General features: G+C 42.8%; 1 protein-coding gene across 3 annotated transcripts in view; it reads right to left on the reverse strand.

Annotated features, from left to right (window-relative positions):
• fndc3ba (fibronectin type III domain containing 3Ba) overlaps positions 1–22,555 on the reverse strand; it is a 108,107-nt gene that overhangs the window by 59,673 nt on the left and 25,879 nt on the right. The window contains exons 2-3 of one of the 3 annotated variants that reach the window (XM_037796547.1): positions 20,892–21,037; positions 17,530–17,614 (exon numbers count right to left, since the gene is read on the reverse strand). In XM_037796547.1, coding sequence (XP_037652475.1) covers positions 17,530–17,614; positions 20,892–21,008 — 202 coding nt within the window. In that variant the 5' untranslated portion in view covers positions 21,009–21,037. Of the gene's footprint in view, positions 1–17,529; positions 17,615–18,057; positions 18,326–20,891; positions 21,038–22,555 lie in introns of those variants that run through there. The other 2 variants (XM_037796548.1, XM_037796549.1) reach the window with 2 other exon arrangements.

Consider the following 22,555-nt stretch of genomic DNA (forward strand, 5'->3'; position numbering starts at 1 on the left):
CTGACCCTTTAGCTCCTGTTTTCATCCCTCCCCTTGCTTTTCTCTCATTTCCTCTCCCCCTTTCACCCAGTCTCCTTCCTTCAATAACTTCTCTCTCCGTCCATTCTTGTGTCTCACTTATTTTCTTCCCTCCATCCTTCTCTGGACCTTCACTCTTCTGCTCTTACTCACTTTTCTCTCCTTCTTTTTCCCTCTCTTCCTCCATCCCTTCATCCCCAATTTCAGGAATTCCTCCTGTGTGATCCTCCCTCTTTCCCTCCCTTCACCTATTACTCACATCCTTCACTCCCTCCTTTCATTTTCAAATATTACTCACTTCATCTTACTTATTTCCCCTAAGTCATCCTCTCCCCCCTTTTTCTCCCCTCTCTCCCTAAATCATCCCCTCTGTCCGTTCCATCCCTCCATCACCTCCCTGACCTCTCACCAGCCAAACAAACAAACAAACAGGTACAGTAAACACCCGCACACACATATATACCCACGCACACACAAACACAACCTGAGCAAAGTCTGGAGTGTGGACTAGTGCGTGTGTGTGTGTGTGTGTGTGTGTGTGTGTGTGTATGTAGTGAGTAGGTCACAGGTACGAAGAGACAGACCTCTCTCAGTCCTGTCTGCTCCCCTACCATGGAGACTATGAAAGTCCTCATTGAGTAGAAGGTCATAGTATGGGGAACACACACACACACACACACACACACACATACACAGAGCTCCTCTAAACCGCTTTCCATCACTGCTCAGGACACACTTTCCCTCTCGCTCACACACACACACACTGTCCCAAATACACTCTCTCCATGTGTCTCAGCCGCCCTCGCTCAGACACACACACACACACACACACACACACACACACACACACACTCTTGACAAACAGACGTGTGTTTGGACAGTCTCTGCTGCCTCTGTGCTCTTCACTCAGCAAACAGCAGCATTCCTCAGCTCACACACACACACGCTCACACACACATACACACACTGAACATTCCCATCCCTGGCCCCCAGGACTGGACCCAACAGGCCCAACTACCCCCCCATCCCCTCCCCAAAATACAAGACACTCTTTGTCCTGCTACCCTTCACACACACACACACACACACACACACACACACGCACACACACTCAGTGCTGTAAGTCATATAGTATTAGACTGTTTGCCATTTAGAAAAGCTCAGGATAATCAAGCAGATGAACGTGTGTGTGCTCAAGTGGTTGTTATTGTGTGTGTGCGCACATAAAAAAAGTGAGTGTGATCCACATTGTGGTAACGTCACGCTCTGGTCTTGCCTCCAGCTTTGGCCTTTAAGCACCACAAACAGAGTCACAACTTCCTCTGCCTAATCCTGCAGGAATCCCAGACAACACAGCTAACACACTCCACTCCCCCCCCCTTCCCTCCCTCATCCCTCCCCTTTCACATCTCCCATCTGTTGCTTCTTCCGCTTCCGACTACCGGAGAGGTCAGGTCAAGGATCAGTTATGAGGTCATATCCTGCATGTGGGATGATATCACAGTATTACCTGAGCAACTGAAGGGCATACGCATGTGTAATCTGGTCCTTTGAGAGGCATTAAGGGGGTATCCGGCTCAATGAGGAGTCACTCATTTCCATTTTACTCCTTTGGAATGGAAAAAAGTCCTTTACACACCAGTGGTGTGATGAATAAACAACACGAAAATGCGAAATACTCGCCTGCAAACATTATATGTCTAGGGCTTTTATTGTGAAAGGTTAGAACAGAAGGGGTGGATCTGGTCTGCGCTACCTTTGTCAAGGTTGATAATAAGGTTTGCTGCCTGGTTCGGACTACGGAGCCTCCGTGTTGTTGTTTCAAACATATAGGAGCAACTCAAGATGAAGTGACCACGAACCACGTGTTTAAGTGCAAAACTTAAAACACAATACATAGTATAAAAAACACGTACCACATCTATGACTTAAAATTCCTGCTGTGATGGTCACTGAAATAAATGCGAGGTCTGTGGTCAGATGCGCATTCATTTGGGGGTCAGTGACATGTGTACATATTTGTTTGAGAGCTGCTGTCTAAAGTAACCGAGAGGACCACAGGAATGATGACGGAGTACCGTAACAAAGATAGACACAACAACAACAACAACACTGACACACGGGGGACGGGGGACGGCCAGGTGTTGAATGGGAAAACACTGTTGTCGTGAGAAGAGCAACAAGTTACAGAACAAATTCCAATGACGTGGTTACTAGAATTACCGCTTTGCAGTTGTATGCCACCGCCAACCAGTCAATCTGCAGTTAACAGTACATCCATGTCTGTCCAAAATGTCATCATTTTATCCTATTAGATATGTGTGAAATTGTCATAATTAGCGTAGGAATTCTTGAGTTATGGCCAAAAAATGTGTTATGTGAGGTTACAGTGACCTTTGACCAACAACATCTAGTCAGTTCATCCTTGAGTCCAAGTGGATGTCTGTGCCAAATGTGATGAGATTTCCTCCAGGTGTTCCTACATATCGCGTTCATGAGATTGGGACGGACAACCTGAGAATATTATGCCTCTCGACGCATAAAAAGTGCAAAATAAATAATCTAATTTTGTTAAAAGTGGAAATGTAGGGCAACAAATAACTCAAGCTGATTGTCAAAGGAAAAAACAACAACCACATCTTCATGCTAATCTAACACACACACACACACACACACGTCTCACCTCAGAAAGATGGTCGGCAACGATTTACACAAGAAACATACACACATGTCCATGGTAAACATCCTGTTTCACACTCACAATCTCAGGCAGACAATCTCATACTCAACTCTTCTATACCGACTCACTCTCAAAAAGAAAGAAAAAAGAAAGGAAGACAAACTTGTGATTTTGTCTGGCTGCCCGTACCGCACATACATACACAGATAAAGGAGATGATGCAACATTTCATCAGATGTTTCCCATGATCCAGCTGTCAAATACAGCTGTGCCTGGGGCCCCAAAGCACAACACACACACACACACTCCAAACACAGAAAGAGTCCTGGTCTGACACACACACGCCCAATTACTAACATCCGCAATAATGCACTAACTTATGCACACTACATAAACACACACTCATCTATCGATCGACAGCGCCAATGCCGAGCTTGAATATTGAAGGCCGACTGTGTGTGTCGGTTTGCGTTCTGTCCGTCGAACTGAAGCAGCGTTGAGCTTTTAGAAAGAAGCAAAACACTTTCTTTCTCTCTCTGCCTTCATTTCAGCGCCGCACATGTGGCCACCACATTGAAAGGAAACGCAGACCCTCTTGGGAAGGCGTGTGTGTGTGTGTGTGGTGTTGGTATCAGACCAAAGGAGCCTGTTTGTGAGCTGACCTACATACAAAACAACTGGACTCAGATGGGTTTCCCAAAAAACGCTCAGACAAAAAAAAAAAAATTGAGTTACTAAATAGCCAGACTTAAAAAAAAAAATGTTCACTTTATTTTTAAAGTACAACACACACACATACACAGAGACACACACACACTCATTGTAGACCCTATTGGAGCCCCACGGAGGCAGCTGTCCAATCTAGATGGGTATTTGTATTCCTGTATGTGTGTGTTGTGTGTGCATCTGTGCATGTGTGTGTGTGTGTGTGTGCGTGTGTCTGGGTCAGTTGTGACGTGGCGTTGCCTGGAAGTTATGTAAGCATCAGCAGGGTAATGTTATCTGTCCTCAGAGCTCCAAGAGCAAGACACTCCCACGACAGCTTCCTCTACTGCCCGGCCAATACACACACACACACACACACACACACACACACACTCACGCACACAACCACATACACACTGTATAGAGCATGGCCTATTGTCATATGTCGTAAAAATGATACAAATCCCCTTCGATCTTTTAGTCAACTGATACGGCTCCTAGAAGCTCTGGGAGAGAAAAGTAGACGGAGGAAGGTAAAGAGAGAGCATGATGGGAAACATAGTGAAGAAGAAAGAAAAAAAGAGTTATAGAGGGGGGAAGAGAGGGCTTGCTGTTGCAGGAAATGTGGGAGACAACTTTAAAATAGCACAGTGTACTGTATATACACACATCCCGGATTGGCGCTACATACACACACATACACACACACACAAGAGAGCCCTTGGGTCCATCTCCGGTGAGTCAAGTCCGGCGGACATCTTTGCCGGGGGCAGGGTGAAGCTCAGTGATGGAGGAGGAAGTCAGGACATCCTGCGCTGCCCTGCCCTCGGTAACGACACCAACACTCAACACATGCACAAACACACAAATACATTCACACACAGCTGATGGCTCTGGATATGCATGTAACTAACATCTATACACGTGTGCATAGAGAAACACACTTCTGATCCTGACTGTCTGTAATTTGAGCGGGCTGCTGATTTGCTGTGGAATGTAAATCATAAGCTGGAAAGTTGCTACGTCTGAACACTGGGTCTTACTGTAGGTACATAGTGTGTGTGTGCGTGTAGGTGTGTGTAAGCACATTCCTCAGGACAAGTGAGCCCCTCGACTTATAGCCTCCGAGCTCAAAGTTACATAAGGAGAACAAGCATTCTCAGTTGTGCCAGCTGATGAATCTATCGATGCCATGACGACTTCATCAACATCTGACATCAGCACATTAAGAGAGAGAAGAAGAAACAATCGCTACGAGGCTTGTAAAACCACGGCTCTATTTTACTAGCCCTCTGACTCGGCCTCATATTTCACATTAAGCGTGCTCTCCTTCTAAAAACTAATGTATTAAGCTTTTTGCAACAACAGTGGAGAAAACTTTCCACCCCCCGCAAAATAAACCCGTCCAAGCCAAATGCTGCATTGCATGGGGTCTGATGGTGGAGAGGTTTGTGCCAGACTTGTGCACGAAAGCCTTCAGTTCCATCTCTGGTTGTTTGCCCGGAGGAAGTAAATGTGGTTGTGATCTTCGTCCCTGGTTGGCGAGAGATTAAATTCCACTGTAACCTTCGGCCTCTTCAGAATCTCTACTGTCCTTAGAGATAAAATTACCATGGAAGTTATCTGTCCAACTTATAATCATGTTTTTTAACCATTTAAAAATGGGCTGTTTGCACAACCCCATTTAATTCAAAACCCTAACAGCTAGAGCATTCATTCTTTTTGCAGCGGAAAGCTAATGCTTCTGTCTTTCACGTCATCACGGTGTACACTTGTGATGACATCATTACGTTACTTGGCGTGGCGTGACATGCGGATCAAAACACCTTTGAACTGCTCATAAAAATTACCATATCTCAAAAACTAAAAACTGTGCATAGTTCAAATAACATATGAGTGTTGAGAAATATTTTGTTCATGTTTCTACATTTAGAAATCTTTTGGATCAATGTTTTGTGTGTTTATTTCGTAACATTTTATTAAAAAAATGTCCAATTTTTGTTTTATTTATGACACAATTTCAATATTTTTTATCAATTATTATGGTTTATTTACTTACATAACCTGTTAGCTTAGGTTGTGCAGATTTTAGGGATATGAAGCATTTGAAGATACTCTGAGAAATCCCATCAAAATAAGCAAATGTAGGCAATAGCGGACTATTTCTATTGCAGAGTTCAAAGGGTTAAGATGTATTTCTTATGTGATTATATGTATAAATAAATAAATGGTAAATACAAAATTAAATATACTTCAGATTTATCATTCAACATAAATACTGTTTTGACATACAGGCAATAAAACTGACATTTTGTCAGCTAAAGAGTAATGTAGTTTCCAGTAATAATATATTATTTCTGTGCTATCAATCACTACAAAACAACAGGTGTCATTTTTATGTTGGACATGTCATTTTGGAATAAACGCTTCATAAATCAAAATAGGTTTTTGAAAAATTTGAACCACTTGTGTTGTGCTTCTTCTATTCCAAGTCACAAATGTGTCCTCTAATATGAAGCTGCCAGTCTCTCCGGGTCTGTGCCAGCCTCCAGGAGTTCCTTGAGGAATCTTCTGAGGCATCTTTTACACATTATTTATGACTTTTAGTTTATTTATGTAACCTTTATCTATCCATGTTAGTCCCAATGAGCTACAGTATTTTTTTTTCTTTTACAAGGCAGAACTGGCCAAGACAGCAGCAGCACTTAAAGTGTGTAACACTCAATAGCCCCGGAGCATTGGAAAACATGTGCAAGTTATTATAAATCTAACAATCCTCTTCTTTTTTTTAATTTTTGAGAAAGATATAATTCCAAATGGAGATCTTTTTCCCCAAATGTGACTCATTTTATGAGAAAAAAACGTAACACATTAGGATCATCATTTGTAAGACACACAACAGCCAGGTTATAAAACTATTGAAGAATTCTTCAACCAAGATCCTAAGTGACGACTAAGAGATTTTTCTTTTTGATCATTTCTTTCTAACATTTTTTCCTCTAAATGACCACGTCCCCTGAATTTTGGATCTCCTTTAGGAAAAAAAAACACTTTACAACTTATTTCCAAAGGTTGGATTTCTAAGAATACGATAAGAACATCTTATCCTGTCCTGATCGCTGTGTGAACAGTACTTAAGCATACAAGATCTGTTTAGTGTTGAGCTTGTAGCCTGGGTGCCAGCCCATAATACCTCCACCCAGCCCACATCTCTCTCCGGTTCTCCCCCACCCAGAGGAGGGGTGCTGCTGTCGGCCGACCTACTTCTGCTGCTGAGTCTGAGGAGAGCAACGTAACGTCTGGAGGGACACCGAGCCCAGCCGTGCTTTGTTCTCAACATGCACAAACACACATACACACATACCTTCACAATGACACTATACACCAAGACAAACAAATTTAAAAACTGCAGACAAGTGCATAATGTTTAAAATGTCGCGCTGACATGGACACAAAGTCGCTCACTTGACTTGTGGAACACACTGACATTTACACTGACAGAAATCACGGTCACCTAGGTACAAACAACCAGATGAGACACACACCGGCTGTAATACTTCTGCAAATCCAGACATAACTCTGAACACACACACACACACACACACACACTAGCTAGATCTTTTCCAGTATTATCACATGGGGCTATTCTCGGGCTCGCAGATATAATTGTTTTGGGATTGGTAACCATGCAACACACACACTGCACGGACTGAGCGACATACTCCACTTATCGCCCTTGCCGTCTGTGCATGTGGCCGCGCGCGGAATCCTGACATGCATGTGCAAGCGTGCACGTGCACACGCAAATACACACGATCCAGACACTGATGACTCATTGTATCCATTCCCTAATCAACTCTACATGTCTAGAAGGAGAGAGAAAGAAAGAGAGAGAGAGCAAAGAAGTGCAACAGCTGTTGGTGTGTAAACAGACCCAGAATCATTTCCTGCTCTCCTCCTTTGCTCCCTTCTTTTTCTCTCACTCCCTCGAATCCTCAAGACGCAACAAATTCTCAAACCTTGACCCACTAAAGGAACGGCAACGCTTTCAGTCACTTTTACTAATTCTTTCCCCTCAGTGGGCAACCTGCTACGCTTTGTACCAGGCAACCTCTCTCCTCCTCTACTCTCACTTTACTCCTTCTATCTCTCCACATGTTAATGTGGGGCATTTCTGGTGGATGAGTCACAATCTGAACAGTACAACAGAGTTTGTGTCCACCGCAGAGAGCAGAGAAAGTGTGTGTAGGGAGGAAGAGAGGAAGAGGAGAGAAGAGAAGAGAAGAGAAGAGAAGAGAAGAGAAGAGAAGAGAAGAGAAGGGAAGAGAAGTCGTGTGAATCTCAGTGGAAAGAAAGAGGGCAAGACTGGAAGTGCTAGATTAGCAGGGACTTTCCCCCCACTCCCCATCTCTGAATTCCTCTGTTTGTGTGTATGCGTTTATGAGTGTGTGTGTGTGTGTGTGCACGACTCATAGCTGCAGACAAGCAAGGGAACTGCAGATATGGTCGAGATTGTGTGTTAATGCAAGAGGGGACGAAATATTGTTATAAGTCAAACTAACAGATTTTCACACTTGGTCCCTTTTAGCCCTCCAAACAAACTCAGAACGATTAGTCAGCATTTTTTGCGTATATGTGAACGCTAAAAAAGAACTCAGACCCCTTCTGAAACAAACCGTACACGGACCACCTCCCGAGGAGGTCCGAGTACGGTTTGATTCAAGTCCGCGTTGCGGTTCGCTAAATCTGTGCATTGTGAACACAAAGCGCCATTGTATTTTAGCCCTCTAGAGTTGCGTAGACGGATAACACGCGCTTGCACACTGTGATGCTCGGAAAATCAACTCGGCACCATGGTCGCTAGTGGACGAGGAGTAGTTTGGACCGAAGAAGACACCCCTGCACTTCTCCAGATACGGAACGAAGAACACGTCAAATGGCAACTATTCAAGTCTTCAATGCACAGAAACGCTAAGGTTTTACTCAAATTTTCAGTTCATATGAAAAGTGCAGCGTCAAAGTAAAAAAAAAAACTATGTCAAAAGTACTTGACCGCACGCGATAAAATGAGAAAAATCGGGGAATCCGCTGACATAAAAGACACGTGCCCCGAACTGGACCGTATTGTGTGTGGAAGTGCCTGTGCCAACCCAAAACATGTCATTGAAGGGGAAAGCATTGACCAGCAGTGATGAAGGTAGGAACTACTGTATAGTGTGAACAGAGAGAAGACTAAGGCCCCCTCAGAGCTCTTTCAAAGTCCTCTTTCAAATGAACCGACAATGTGAACGCGAAAGGAACTGAGTCCCTTTTCTGTTGGTCCACCTTTTGGTCCACTTTGGTTTAAAAAGGACTAAATGTGAAAACACCCTAACTGCACTCCTAGACCAACATCAAACCTGCTTCTCTACTAGTTCCTCCGATCATTCCTCGACCTCCGTGCCTGGGCCCTCCCACCGACTGACACACACTTCCCTGCTGCCGTCCAATCAGATCAGAGCAAAAGGAAAAACTGAGGGGCTTCCCTGTGAAACCTAAACACACACGATATAAACAATCACATTGTATTCTACGCAGCTGTGCAGGAGGCCTCAGGAACCGAGGCACATTTATTCCCATCACCACTCGCGGCTCCAACGGCCCCATGCGATCAATAAAGATTCAACCAATTTAACTGAATCTAATCCGAAAAGTGGCGTGAGCAACATGTGGAGAGGATTTTTTAAAAAGGACCCTCGAGTGTTATGATGAATTTCATTCAATTAAAAAAAGCATGCAAAACTTAGGCGGGAGTTATGAGGACGCAGAGAGAAGGGAAGCAAGGGAGGAAGTGAAGGAGGTTGGAGAAGGAGAGAGGGAAAATGAGGAGGGAATGAGGGCGGAGGGAGGGAGAAGTGCTCCAGCTGTACCCTGAGCTTCAAGGGAGCCAAGAATTTCATCCCTGGAAAAGCTCGCTTTCTTTCTCTCTCTGGAAAATTCTGCAAAGCTCCTCTACACAGCTGCTGTTCACACACACATCCACTTTCACACAGTCTTATACATGAAGACAGACGCAGTGTTCTCCAGAGTTTTGCCCACTCTTGTCTCTCCCCCTCCGACCTTAGTGTTGCCATAAGTGGGCCAGTCTCAACAGCAAATAAAGCCTTCCCAGGAGCTGGCAGACCAGACCAAGTCAACAGCGCAGGGGTGGCTGGGGTCATCGCATAGAGGAAGTGGCCTCGCCCAGAATGCATGGCAGCAGACACGACCAGACATGCAGCGTCTGATTCTCTCACTCTATTCCTCTTTTTTCTTTCCGTCTCTCTCTCCCCCTTTATTTACCTTCCTATCGTTTCATTTCTTCCTCCCTCCCTTCCTCATGCCCTACTGTGTGAGGGCATTGAGTTTATAAGAGAGCGCTGGGCAGGGCATACAACAACAATCAACTCTCTCTCTCTCTGCCTCACGCACACTAAAGTCAAGCTCTTAACTACCGTGTGCCAAATGAACCAAACCAGTCCTCTCTGTCCTTTTGTTTCTTACAGAGTACATTGTGAGTGGAAACTAGTGGAAAAAGAAAAAAGGTATGCTTCACACAGACACACACACAAACTGTGCCCAGAGGGACCACATTCCAGTACACACCACCTGGAGTGCGAGTCCGTTCCCATGGTGACCACTTTCCCAAATCCAATGGGACATAACACAAAATTAAAACACACACACACCCACTAAACAAACCTCCACGGTTGATTTTACAGTCGGCCCGAGGGGATAAAAACTTGAAGGTAAATCCACTGGCTGCCAACTAAAAATTACATACGTACAGACGCATGCATGCATTTCTCTATTATACGATCATGTGTCTCTCCACCCATCCCATTACCCGTTTTTCCAGCAAAGCATATTCCATAAATACAGACTCAGCAGTCGTCAACTTGAACCAATTTAAAACAGAGAGGGGAGAGACTAAATGTGTTAGCTCTTCAAAACACAAGACTGAGACTTCACTGTCTGAACGCTTGTTACTGCAAAACTTTTGATATGGTCTCCTGGTCTGACAGGCAACATGACGGTACTGGGAGATTTAAATATGAAGATGGTTGCTGTGTTCAGAGCAGGTATTTTAAATAAAAGGTTTTTTAAATCTTCTCAGTCGAGAAAAAGCCATGTATCTCCAAATTTGGATAATTTCATTAAGTTTTACTTTATGGGTTGAGAAAATTATTATGTTCTTATGCTAAATAAAAACCTAGAAAACCAGTGCCTGGATTGGACCAAAAAAAGTGCCAGTACCTTAATTCAGCAGTTGCGTGACATGATCATCACACATGTCTTGGATATTATGTGTATATCTTTGTAATATATCCCACTTTAAAAGTATTTTTGTATGCATTTCATTACATACATTAGGCCTACATACAACATACATTTCCACAGTTTGTACATAAATGTATTTGGTTAATAAAAACTTTAAAAACGTAGCTATTGTTACAAATAAAAATTGTACACAAATATAATATTGCATATATGCAACAATAAAACCAACTTAAAATATGATGTGTTGACCTACAGATGAAATTGGATAATGAAAAGGAATACCAAAGGCAGCATTAAGCTATAGCTACAGTTTACGTTTACACAGAGACACATTTACGCGGCTGTTTAGGGGCGCACACCTCACCAGTATGTGGCGGTACGCTATAAGAAGTAAGGGTATTCATGTGGACAAAAATCAAAGTGCGGTACTCCGTACTGGCGAGTACAGGCCCGTTTCAGGCACTGAGAAAAAACCCATTGGAATATCTACATCTAAACAGTCCTGTTTGTCTCAGCTCATAAAAAGTTGTCATACATTGTTTTCATAGGACCGCGTTGAGATAAACCAGTCAGGATATAAAATTAGCAACGTAAAGGTGAACTTAATCATGTCTGAAAGGCCACATAGACACAACGAATGCCCATTTAAAGCACTGTATAAATATGCAATGCACATTTAATTGGTTATGGGATTCATTATGCCTGGGGCTAAATGCAAGTGGCAATAACAACAACACCCTCATTCATTTGTCTAGTCACACAAACAGGAAAACACACATCCATACACATTTTTTGATGTACATTTGCTGCTAATTTTACAAAATAAGGTATCATAACACATAAAGCCTAAGTTATGTTAATTTCAATACACATACTGTATACATACACATACATTCAGTCAGCAGTAATTTTCAATCCTGCTCCGTTTGATTGTCACACTGTCACATCTTAGTGGATTTTACAGCAGGTTTGAAACGTTCCCTAAACAACCGCCTCTGGTTACAAGCAGCGAAGGGACCGTCTGTAACAGAACTCTAAATGAAGCCCTTCTGAGAAAAGTGTATTTGTGTCTTCACCCCCAGCTTGTTTAGAGCCACCTGGCTCGGTGTAAACACAGACCTCGAGGCTTTCCACTATATTTCTCTCAACCAGCTATTTAGCCCATTTACATTAAAAAGGGCTCAGAGTGTTGAAGTGCACACTCTGGGAGAAGACTGGCGAAAGGGAAGCTCAGCGTGCTTGTGTGTTGATGCGGTGAAACCAGCAAGAGGAACATCAGCATCGTCCATCCGACTCTGGCAAACACCGAAGCGAGGGAGAAACTGAGACGAACGAAGTGAGACGAAAATAGACAAAAAGGACAGAGAGGCTGAATGATGAAAGGGAAGGAAAACACAGGGTGCATCCCGATTCCTCCGACTTAAGAAACGAGGACGAGGAAGGGGAGGAGGGAATTGAGGAAACACGAATCATCTGAATTGACGTCAGTTGCTGATCCGACACTAAATGTGCATGACTTGCATCTGCATTTATCAATTTCTTTTCACTTATAAATGCATTATTTAATAATCCCAGATTATGATGAAGCCTCATAATGCGTAATAACAATTTAGCGGCCGAGCCATTTTGTACAAAATGAAAATAGCTTACAGTACAACTATAGTCACTTCTGGCTGATGCACAGTGATTGATCGCTGCACTCACATCACAGCATGGAAATGATGCCAATAGACAGTTACTATGACAACAGCATAGCAAGAATACTGTACAGTAAAAAGAAAAGTTTGTCATCATTAAGACCTATATTCAGTCCAACTTTTACTACTTTATGAATAGAAAACAATAAAAACTGGAATAATATTCAACCTGAGTTGTTGACAATATCTGTGTTTATCCACATCAGTAATTTGATACAACTGCCGTGTTGTGGTGATGTGATTTCAAGGCAGCATCCAATTACTATAACACATTTTCAATGGGTACTATTTGTCTGATAAATGACTTGTGTATCCTCCATCTAAATAGAAAAAAGGTAAGTGGAACGTCCTTAATGACGGATCGACTTCAGGAGCGTAAAGATATGAAATAACAGGATTAGGATGCACCCACAGAGGGAGAGAGAGAGAGAGAGTAACAATGAGAGAGGGAGAGCAAACAAACAAAACACATCTGCTGGTAAAACACAAAACAGACCATGACATGATTCACACTCCGCTCCGTCCAGATGACACACATGCAAAGAAACATGTGCACACAGCTGGTGCAGAGACCACATCACTGAGGTCACGCTGGCAGCGTCCACCATAACCATTGTTTGTCAGGAAAAAAAAACTGGGCCTGGGCGAGCCGGACTGCAGCAGAGCATAGGACTACATTTCCCATTGTGCCACTGCAGTAATGCAGCACTGAGACTGGACTCTATCGTGCATGCATTCTGCATTTTCAGACAGAGGCCAGTCTGTGCAGGAAGTTCAAGTTCAACCTTTGTTAATATAACCGATTCTGTTTAATACAGAAGAATATTTTAATGTTCTAATAAGAAAATTACCTGTAGGAACTATTTAGTTTTTGTTTTTTTCTGGGACACATTGAGAACAGTAAACATGAGTTTATGGTCTCAATCGCTGGTTTCAAGTCTTCTTCAATACAGCATGATGTTCATTTAGTAAATTATGGTCCCATTTAGAGTCAAATAGACCTTAAAGCAGGGTGGCTAACTTGCGATTGACAGGTCGCTACCACGGTGTTGTCCGGTCTGGGAGTTGTCCACGTTTTGGTCTTACAACTTTAACTCTTTCGCAGTGTGTTTTCAGTTCATGACAGTTAATTATAAAAAATGTTCGACTCCTAAAAATGTCACGGTGACAATGTCCACTTTTTACATACAGTCTATGGTAGATACAAATGATTTTTTGCAAACAGGTTGAGTTTATTATGAAGCCATTTAGTAGCTGCCGACATAATCTACATGCAAAATGCAAGTTTTCGGTGTCAAACTGATTAGTTTCAAGGCAAATGCAGCACAGATTAACCACCTCTACTCAACTCTACTGAGATGCTGTGCATTTAAGACGTCCAGTAAGGCCGCCAGTGGTTGCAATAAGTTGAAAAAATAAAACCAATCAACCATCCTTAATCTCAACCAAGACCAGAGAGTACAAATACTCAACAGGAGACTTGCTTCTGCTGCTGCTGCCACCCATGCCTCATGACGTCACATCCTCCCTGGCAGGGCACAGCTTCCTGCTCTTCACCCCCCCCCCCCTTGGCCTCATCATCCCTCATAAAACTCCAACAAAGAGCAAACAACACAGTAAACCAACACAGCCTTGTAAAACACACATAGACACACACACGCATGCACGTATTAACACACTCACATTCCATAGCAGGGTGCTCTAACACACCCCCTAGAGTCTTGTCCTTTGATGTGAGTGTGGGAAAGCTCAGGGGAATGGTCTTAGTGGGGGAGGGAGCGAGAGAAAGGGAGAGGGGGAGGGGAGAGGAGGGAGGGGAGGGGATGGTATACATGAGAGCAACCCAATGAGACGGTGAGAGATAGGGGGGGGTCAGTTGAAGCTGACCCCTGGAGCACCGAGAGGTCAGTGTGTTTAAACAGGGGATGGAGACATGTAGACTCACACACACACACACAGTGCATGCTAATTAACAGACTGACACAGGAAAGGATTTTAGATGCAGATACACTGATTCCCCACAACAAAAGTGGCACAAAGAAATTAAATCGTGGGAGCAAAATAACAGCGACAGACTCCGGAAGAAAGCAGCAAATAAGATAGAGAGCAGGGAAAGCATTGTCAGCAACAGAACTAATGAAATAACTGAAAACTTTTCAGAGCAAACATGAATTATTCGACTGTGCGCACAGTGCGGCTCTGAATAGATTTTCTGTGCCCTGAGGTTATGGAATTTGTTAATACAATCCTGTGTAAACTTTCAGTCCAAATAAAAGAGCATAATTGAGCCAGTAGCATTTAGCGGTAGTGTGGCTAATGAGCAGTACTTAACATCAATCCAACAAAAATACAATAATCTCTTTGCTGCTGCAGGTTTGCTCGAAGGTATAGAGGCAGAAAAGAGAGAAGACGAGAGGAGTAAAAGAGGAGAAGGAAGGCTGAGGGCTCGTATGAAAGAATCTCTTTGGGCTGCTGTGCCGACGTCTCCAGGCTGGTTGAGCCTTGGCAGGAGCATCTGTGCCTGTGTGTGTGTGTGTGTGTGTACGTGCATGCATGTTTGCATGCATGCACCGCAGTGCAGCAGCTAAACAGAGGTTACTTTATATAAAAAGCTGGGCCCCTGGTTGTGCCCTGAGGTCTCTGTAATCTCGCTCTCATGTCACACACACTTGCGCATAAGTACGCAGGAGTGCAAACACACACACACGCAGCCAGGCACACAAGCATGCGCAAACCCAGAGCTCTGAGGTCTCAGTAATCACACCAGAGTCTCTGTCTAAAGAGCAACTTTAAAAACACACCGCCACACTCCACCTCTCATTAAACCCAGTGACCTCCTCCAGATAGAGACATGGAGAGAGGGAGAGAGAGAGGGAGACACACAGAGAGAGAGAGAGAGTGTGTGTGTGGCCCTCCACATTAATAATATGTGCATTTAAACATGACCCCGAGCCCCCAGCCACCCGCCCAATTAACTGTCGTCGACTGTAGTAAAAGGCACCAAAAAAAGCTCACACAGATGCACACTGTGCTCTCGATGCTAAATTTTGCATCCAAGTGCACCCACACAAATAAACAGACAACCGCCAGACCCCAGCTACGTCAGTGCTGTGTGTGTTTACAAATCAAAGTATGGTATCCCATTAATGTAATCTTTTATGCATCTTTCTGCAACTCATTGATCCACATCTATAAATTTATTTGTCAGCTGTATCTATTCTGCACATCTTTGCATCCGTCCATCCCATCATGCACTGTTGCTATCTGGCATTATCTGAGCCTCTGAGGTCCGCCTAGAGCAATCCCTCCGATTTCAGGGAAAAATTGAATTACACGGCGGGCGGAGAAAAGGAGGCGGGCTGTAATTAGTTACAACATAGAGTATGGGGTGGTGGTGGTGGAGGTGGTGGTGGGGGGGGGGGTCAGTGTCTGAGCCAAAAGTGCTCTCACTCAAAGGAAACCTTCACAGAGGGCAAAAGAAAGAGTGAGAGAAGAAGCGAGAGAGACAGACAGATGGAGAGAGATTCGAGAAGAAAACAAAGGCGCCCTTTCAAAGTTTCTGAGTAACAGCTTACTCTGCTGACATCATCAAAGTGAGACGCTATTCCACAAGAGGAGTCGGGGAATTCCCGTGCTACTGCCACCTCTTTCCGTCTTTGAGAGCCTCTAAGTGGCTTACATTTCCACTCTTTTCATGCACTGATATCGGATGCGGCTGAGAGAATATGTCACCAGTCTGTCACTGACTATGCTTTCAACTAGTCTTTTTTTAATTTGAAGATAACATGCGCAGAATCTTCACCCTTAACGCTGCATTACTGACTTCTCTCCCAATAGACTACAATTAGGAACTATTCTGGAGTTTAACACCCATGTGCAAAAAATTTAAAAAAAAATAAGGCTGTCATTCGATTAAAATATTGAATCACAATTAAATCGAATGAAGGTCCATAGTTAATCATGATTAATCATAACATGGCAAACCGCAGCCCAACAGGGAACAACAGCTGCCAGTGTGTCAGTGTGCTGACTTGACTATGACTTGCCCCAAACTGCATGTGATTATCATAAAGTGGGCATGACTGTAAAGGGGAGACTCGTGGGTACCCATAGAACCCATTTTTATTGACATATCTTGAGGTCAAAGGTCAAGGGACCCCTTTGAAAATGGCCATGTCTGTTTTTCCGCGTCAAAATTTGGAGCGTTATTTCGCCTCCTTCTCGACAAGCTAGTATGACATGGTTGGTTTAACTTAGGTTTACTAGTTTCATATGATACCAGTATCTTCAGCTTTAAAACTGAGCCCACTACAACCTAAAAATCGCAAGTTGCGCTAAAGAAATTAGTATAATAACGCTTTAACTCTGACAATAAAATATTGCTTTTGAGAGGCACAGGGATGAGGAAGAGACCTCAAACTCTCCGGACTGTGATGCTAATTGAATTTACTGTATTTGTTTACTGTTCATTTTATTGGTGATTCTTGTTTTGTTTGTTTTTTGTAAAACAATACTGCTGATAATTTTCTAAACCATTATTTTGTAAAATTTTTGAAAGGTAAACATTTGTGTAGAGCCTTAAAATGTGCTTGAGATGGGTAATAAACTTCTAAAATGCTACAATGCAGTTGAAAGAATGGGTCGTTGTGATGCATTCATGTGCTGGTGGGAATTTACAACATCCTAGGTTTGACTTCCAAGAATCCATGTTTTCACCAGTATCACCATAAAATAAAGGAAAAACTAGCATGCTATTCCCTGTGTGGCTTCCTAATCTTTCAGCCAGTTCCAAGTCTACATCATTTGATTTTTTAATAATAAACTGTAATAAAACAGAACCCAATAGCTACCTAGGATAGAAAATCTTAAAAATCGATAAATACATAATATGATTTGGAAAGAGATTACCCATAATGTCAAGTTTTGTTGTTCAAGTAAATAGTGAATTAAGTTCTTGTGAAATCATTAGATTGCATTTTCAACCCACAAACATCACGTAAGCATGTGCAGCCAGCACGTAATTAAAGTGATGGGAAATACTCGGTCTTAAAGTGACACACATCAAAGCGGCCACCAGGCCACATGTTAATATGATAATGTAATAATAATACAGTATATCATGAGACTGACCCTGGATGCATTGCAGTGAGCCGTCCTCTGCCCGGATGGTGAACGTCTCCCCCGGGTTCACCTGCACCAGGATCACCTGTACCAACAACACACACAAAACACGCACACATAACCACACAGTTAGACAGCACCAATCAGATTCATTGATCAAAATCAGCCACGCATAAAGTCATAAACATACATTTTGTACATGTTCAACAATCACAAAAACAGGATTAGACTCTCTGCTGAGCAGCCAATCGGCTTGCAGAAGTGACATAACACACAATAAGCATCAGATCCCAGAGTAGGGCGGACACAGAGTTCACACACATATGAATGAGGTGTTAGGTAAGCTAATGGTGAGACAATGCTGCCGTCTCACACACCCTGATCTGAGAAAAGCCTTTCTCTTTTAACCACAGTGACTGGCAGGAAACCACTAAAACCAGTACACACATGGATTTATCACAATTGATGAACAGACAGGTGGCACACAGTGTTTCTGCTGAATATGCCGGAAGGGAGTGTGCTGTGCATGCACCTTACCGTCATATTCTCCGCATACAGATTGTTGAGAGTGTACACATGGCTGTAGACATGAAACAGGTGACCCTCCATTACACACACACGCACATATGCATGCACACACACACACACACACACGCGAGCACAGCCCCGTCTACGCTCTACAGGTGTGCCGTCGTAAAATCCTCATATCCTGCGCTCCTCCTGTAGTGTCTGCATGCTCTCCCATCTCAGCGCTAACCTGCTCCTCTCCCTCAGACACACACACACACACACACACACTTCCTGCTCTGTCTGCTGCAGCGGCTGCTGTTGCTATGGGAACCCCAGCATAGTACAGGGCGACCCATGTTTCCCGGAGACTGAGAAAACCCCCATGTCAGACCATGTGGGTGGTTGTGTGAGGAGTGAGTGTGTGTTATGTATGCGTCATGTATAAGCAACCCAAGATTATAGTATATAGTGTAACATAATCATGTGGGATATTCTTTATGTTTTGATTTGAAGTTGCTATGATCCAGTGAGCTGATGGTTTACAGAATATTTTTAATACGAAGAATGTTTCTTACCTATAAAATCTGCAAAAATGTAGTTTTTAAGTTTAACTTCATCTAGATTTTGGTGCAAAATGCACTTACAGCATATTAAAAAAATCAGATTGTGGCTGAACTGACATTCTCCAAACATCTTCTTTGCCAGGCTACAAACATTTATTTTAGTATCGTCTGAGAATTTGATTTTTCTTCTAGTTATCTCGTTTATTTAGTAAACAGTCTCAGGCAGCATGAGTTTTGAAAGGCACCATTTATAGAGAGACAATCTGAACATTTCTTCTGTTCCAGAAGTAAGAAGTTCCAATTCAGTAGCTCAGTCTGTGGGGACTTGGCTTAGGAACCGGAAGGTCGCCAGTTCAAGTCCCCACACGGACCAAGTACAGAGTATGGACTGGTAGAGCTGGAGAGGTGCCAGTTCACCTCCTGGACCTCCTTGGGCAAGGCAAAGAGTTGTTCATGTTTATTAATATTTTTTGGACTGTCTTAGACCATAGGAATAACATGTATGAATTTTGAAAATGGTCCATTCGTCCAAAAAGGCTTCAGAAATTTTTAGAAAGCATTGTAATATCATTGTTTATTTTAATATTTCTGTTTTAGCAGCCTTTAACACACACCGTTTCTTAAAAGCCCGATCCGCCACAAGTTAAACGTTACCAACATGACGGACCTAAGCCAATCGAGTGGCTATGGGACTTAAAGTCAATGGGTTTTTTTTTTTAATGGGGTTTTAACACAAAATTAGGATATTTTAATATTTTATTCTATGATTTCGTTTCTCTTTTGTTTATAGCTTAACGTTAGCTTTTTATTTCTGCGATTGCTGCATTTATGGGAAAAATTGGAAAAATCCCACCGGCTTTTTGTCGAGGGAAACCGTGTGACTTCTGCTTCTAACTTCTGCATGGGCTTACAAAAATACGTCATCCCTGCACCACTCTATTGTTGCACTTTATTATGTCACAGCGGAGAAACTGTTGCAACTGTTTTAATACTAACAAATCAATCTTCAAGGATTCAAACTCTTACAGCAAGGGCTTTAAGTAGATAGAAACTTATCTTAGTATACATGTAGTAAAAACCTGTTTCACTTTAGCAGAAAGGAAAATGAAAGAAACCCTCGATTGAGAAATTCCACCAAGTTCCAGCTACAGCTAGTTTAGATGTTGGTGGCGCTTTGGCTCTTTATACGATTTACTCAATTATGCATTATCATGTAGTAGAATGATATGTTATGCACCCTAACAATGTTGTCTTTGCTTGCATGCACCGAAGGACACACACAGACATAGATAAACACACATACAGGTGTGGGCAGGCAGACACAGATAGACAGACAGGAAGGCTGATAGACACGCAAGCAGACAAACACAAATATACTATGTACTCAAGACTCAACACAGACACTCGTGTTCCCACAGAGACGCTAAAAGGGTAAAAGAACACACACACACACACACACACCAAGAAACAAACACAAACACACAAACAAGGACACACACGAGCACGCAGAGTGAAATCTATATAATCATGGGTCTAGATCCCTGATTCCACACTGGGAACTGAGTCTAAACTGCAGGGTGTTACAATAAAAAGAGCTCCCTAACTGCCGTGTGTTACAGCCAAAAACCCCCCTAACTGTTATGTGTCGCAGCCAAAACACTCCCACCATGCTTCCTCTGGGCTGTGAGGGAAACAGGCCGGGGACGACGCATAAACATCATCATCATCATCATGTCTCATCTACCAAAAAAGTGCATGGTGTAAAAATATATCTGTGACAACAGGATTAGATCCAGGTCAATTAACTGTGATGCTTTTAATTGCGTCCACGCTTCCTCCCGCCTGTGCCGGGAGCTCGGGTGGGGTTTTGTACTTTGAAGGTGGATCCAGTTGGCACTGCGGCTTCTGATAAGATCGGTCAGCCTCAGAGAATCCTTTTCCAACGTAATTTAAGCTAAGGCCTGGGATCCATCAATGGAGCTCTCTCTGAGATTGAACGATGTTAGTGTATGTGCCTGTACGGGTCGGTCTTGTTCCTGTTATATGACAAATGCTTTCCCGTAACAGCTTGGCAGCTATTCATTACCTGTGCCAACAACAACCCCTGAGTCATGTGACGAAATGACAACAAAAGAGAAGTGCCCGCATGACTGTTTGATGTGTATTCTTGCATGCATCTGGTCGGTGCGTGTGTGCATGGAAACACAGGAATGCTGAAAGGAGGTGGCTGTATTTTGTACACTCATTCTGCAAGGATGACTGAATGCAAATGACAGACGTGCGCGTGAATCCGCTTACCTGCTGCGCAGCGTCCCCGTTAACCATGTGAGGCATGAGGGGGACCTCCCCGTTCAGGAGGGGGGGCGGAGCCAAGTCCAGTGGAATCTGGTCTGTCATCATCATTGTGACGTACATTCATGGAGAAATTCACTGAACTGCCCTACCTAGGAAAGTACAGAGAGAAAGAGGAACAGGGGAAGACGTCAGTATTGTTCAGTTATAAATACACACATATCGTGACGAGAACAAACACAACATGAAAAGTAAAAACCGGGTTAGGGGTTTCCCTGGTTCAATCAAACCGGATTCCACAGAATGTCAAAAAACACCGAGACGAGAAAAAAAGGAAGAGTGATCTTTACTAGTGAAGATATAATAAAATATGGCTTTATAGCATTAGCAACAAAAAACAACATTTGTTGGACAGATTTTAAGTTTCAGAAAGTCCCTTACTTTTTTAAAGAAATTGTTTCACACTTATGTTTATAATATGTTTAGATGGTTTCTTGCCAACAGTTAGATACTATGCTCATGTCTATACTGTAAATATGAAGCTGGAGCCAGCAGGAGGTTAGCTTAGTTTAGCATAGCTCAGTGGTTCTCAACTTTTTTCATGTCAAGGACCCTCATTTGATAAGATTTTGCTTCAGGAACTTCCATCTGAAAAGATTTTAGTTGTTAGAAGATTAAGACCAGAATTCTACAGTTGAGGAGATAACTATGATCAGAATAGTAGGGCTGTTCCGAATACCATTTTTTGGGCTTCGAAGCTTCGGTGAGTAATCTCTGAAGGTATTCGAAGCTGTCGAACATTATTATTACATACTTAAATATAAACAAAAAAACAAAAACAAAAAAAACGAAGCATTCAAATACTGATTTGGAAGTTGAATACCATGGCAACGGTCGAAGCGCTCTGGTCGGCACTACAGAAAAGTCACTCTTATGACTATAAACTATTCCCCATTTTTCTGGGGACCGCCTGGTACTCCCTCAAGGACCCCTGGGGGTCCCTGGACCCCTGGTTGAGAACCACATATTAAACAGACAGATGTATCCTCTATCTAACTCTCACTAAGACAGCCAATATTTCCCAAAATGTCAAACTACTCCTGTTGTACAATGAAGTGTGATACCAGATTATGCCAAACCTGTATTAGGCCGGCCAACCAGTGTGTTTTTCATCTGTGTGTATTGTGGAAAATCCTCATCTATAAAACTATTTTCCACTTCATGTGAGCGTGAAAACCTCTCTGCATTGTTGAGGAGCTTTTATTAAATGTGTCTGTTTCCACTACTGTAGTTATGCCGTTTCCATCCCAATTTAAGGGTAAGAACTTGGATCAAAAAGCAGATATATTTCTAATAGCAGAGGTGTACGGGAAACATGAATAGCCGTACGAACACTGGTATAGTAGAATGAGCTAGAAAGAGAGGGTGTTTATTCTAAGAAAGGTGCACACAAGCAGAACAATGGAAAGATAGATACTGTAATTGGTCCAGTTTACAAAAGGTAAGAAAAATAACCTTGTGCACAAGAGGAAATAAAATAGACGCATAGAAAGAGACAGAGGAGACTGCATTATACTTGTGTTTCTAACAGATTAACATTAATACTTTCCTAATATGTTGTCTTTGGATAGGCTTTGGTAAAATGCAACAAGTCACATCATGTCAATATA

This window comes from Sebastes umbrosus, chromosome 16 (assembly GCF_015220745.1).
Source record: "Sebastes umbrosus isolate fSebUmb1 chromosome 16, fSebUmb1.pri, whole genome shotgun sequence".
Classification (NCBI taxonomy): domain Eukaryota; kingdom Metazoa; phylum Chordata; class Actinopteri; order Perciformes; family Sebastidae; genus Sebastes; species Sebastes umbrosus.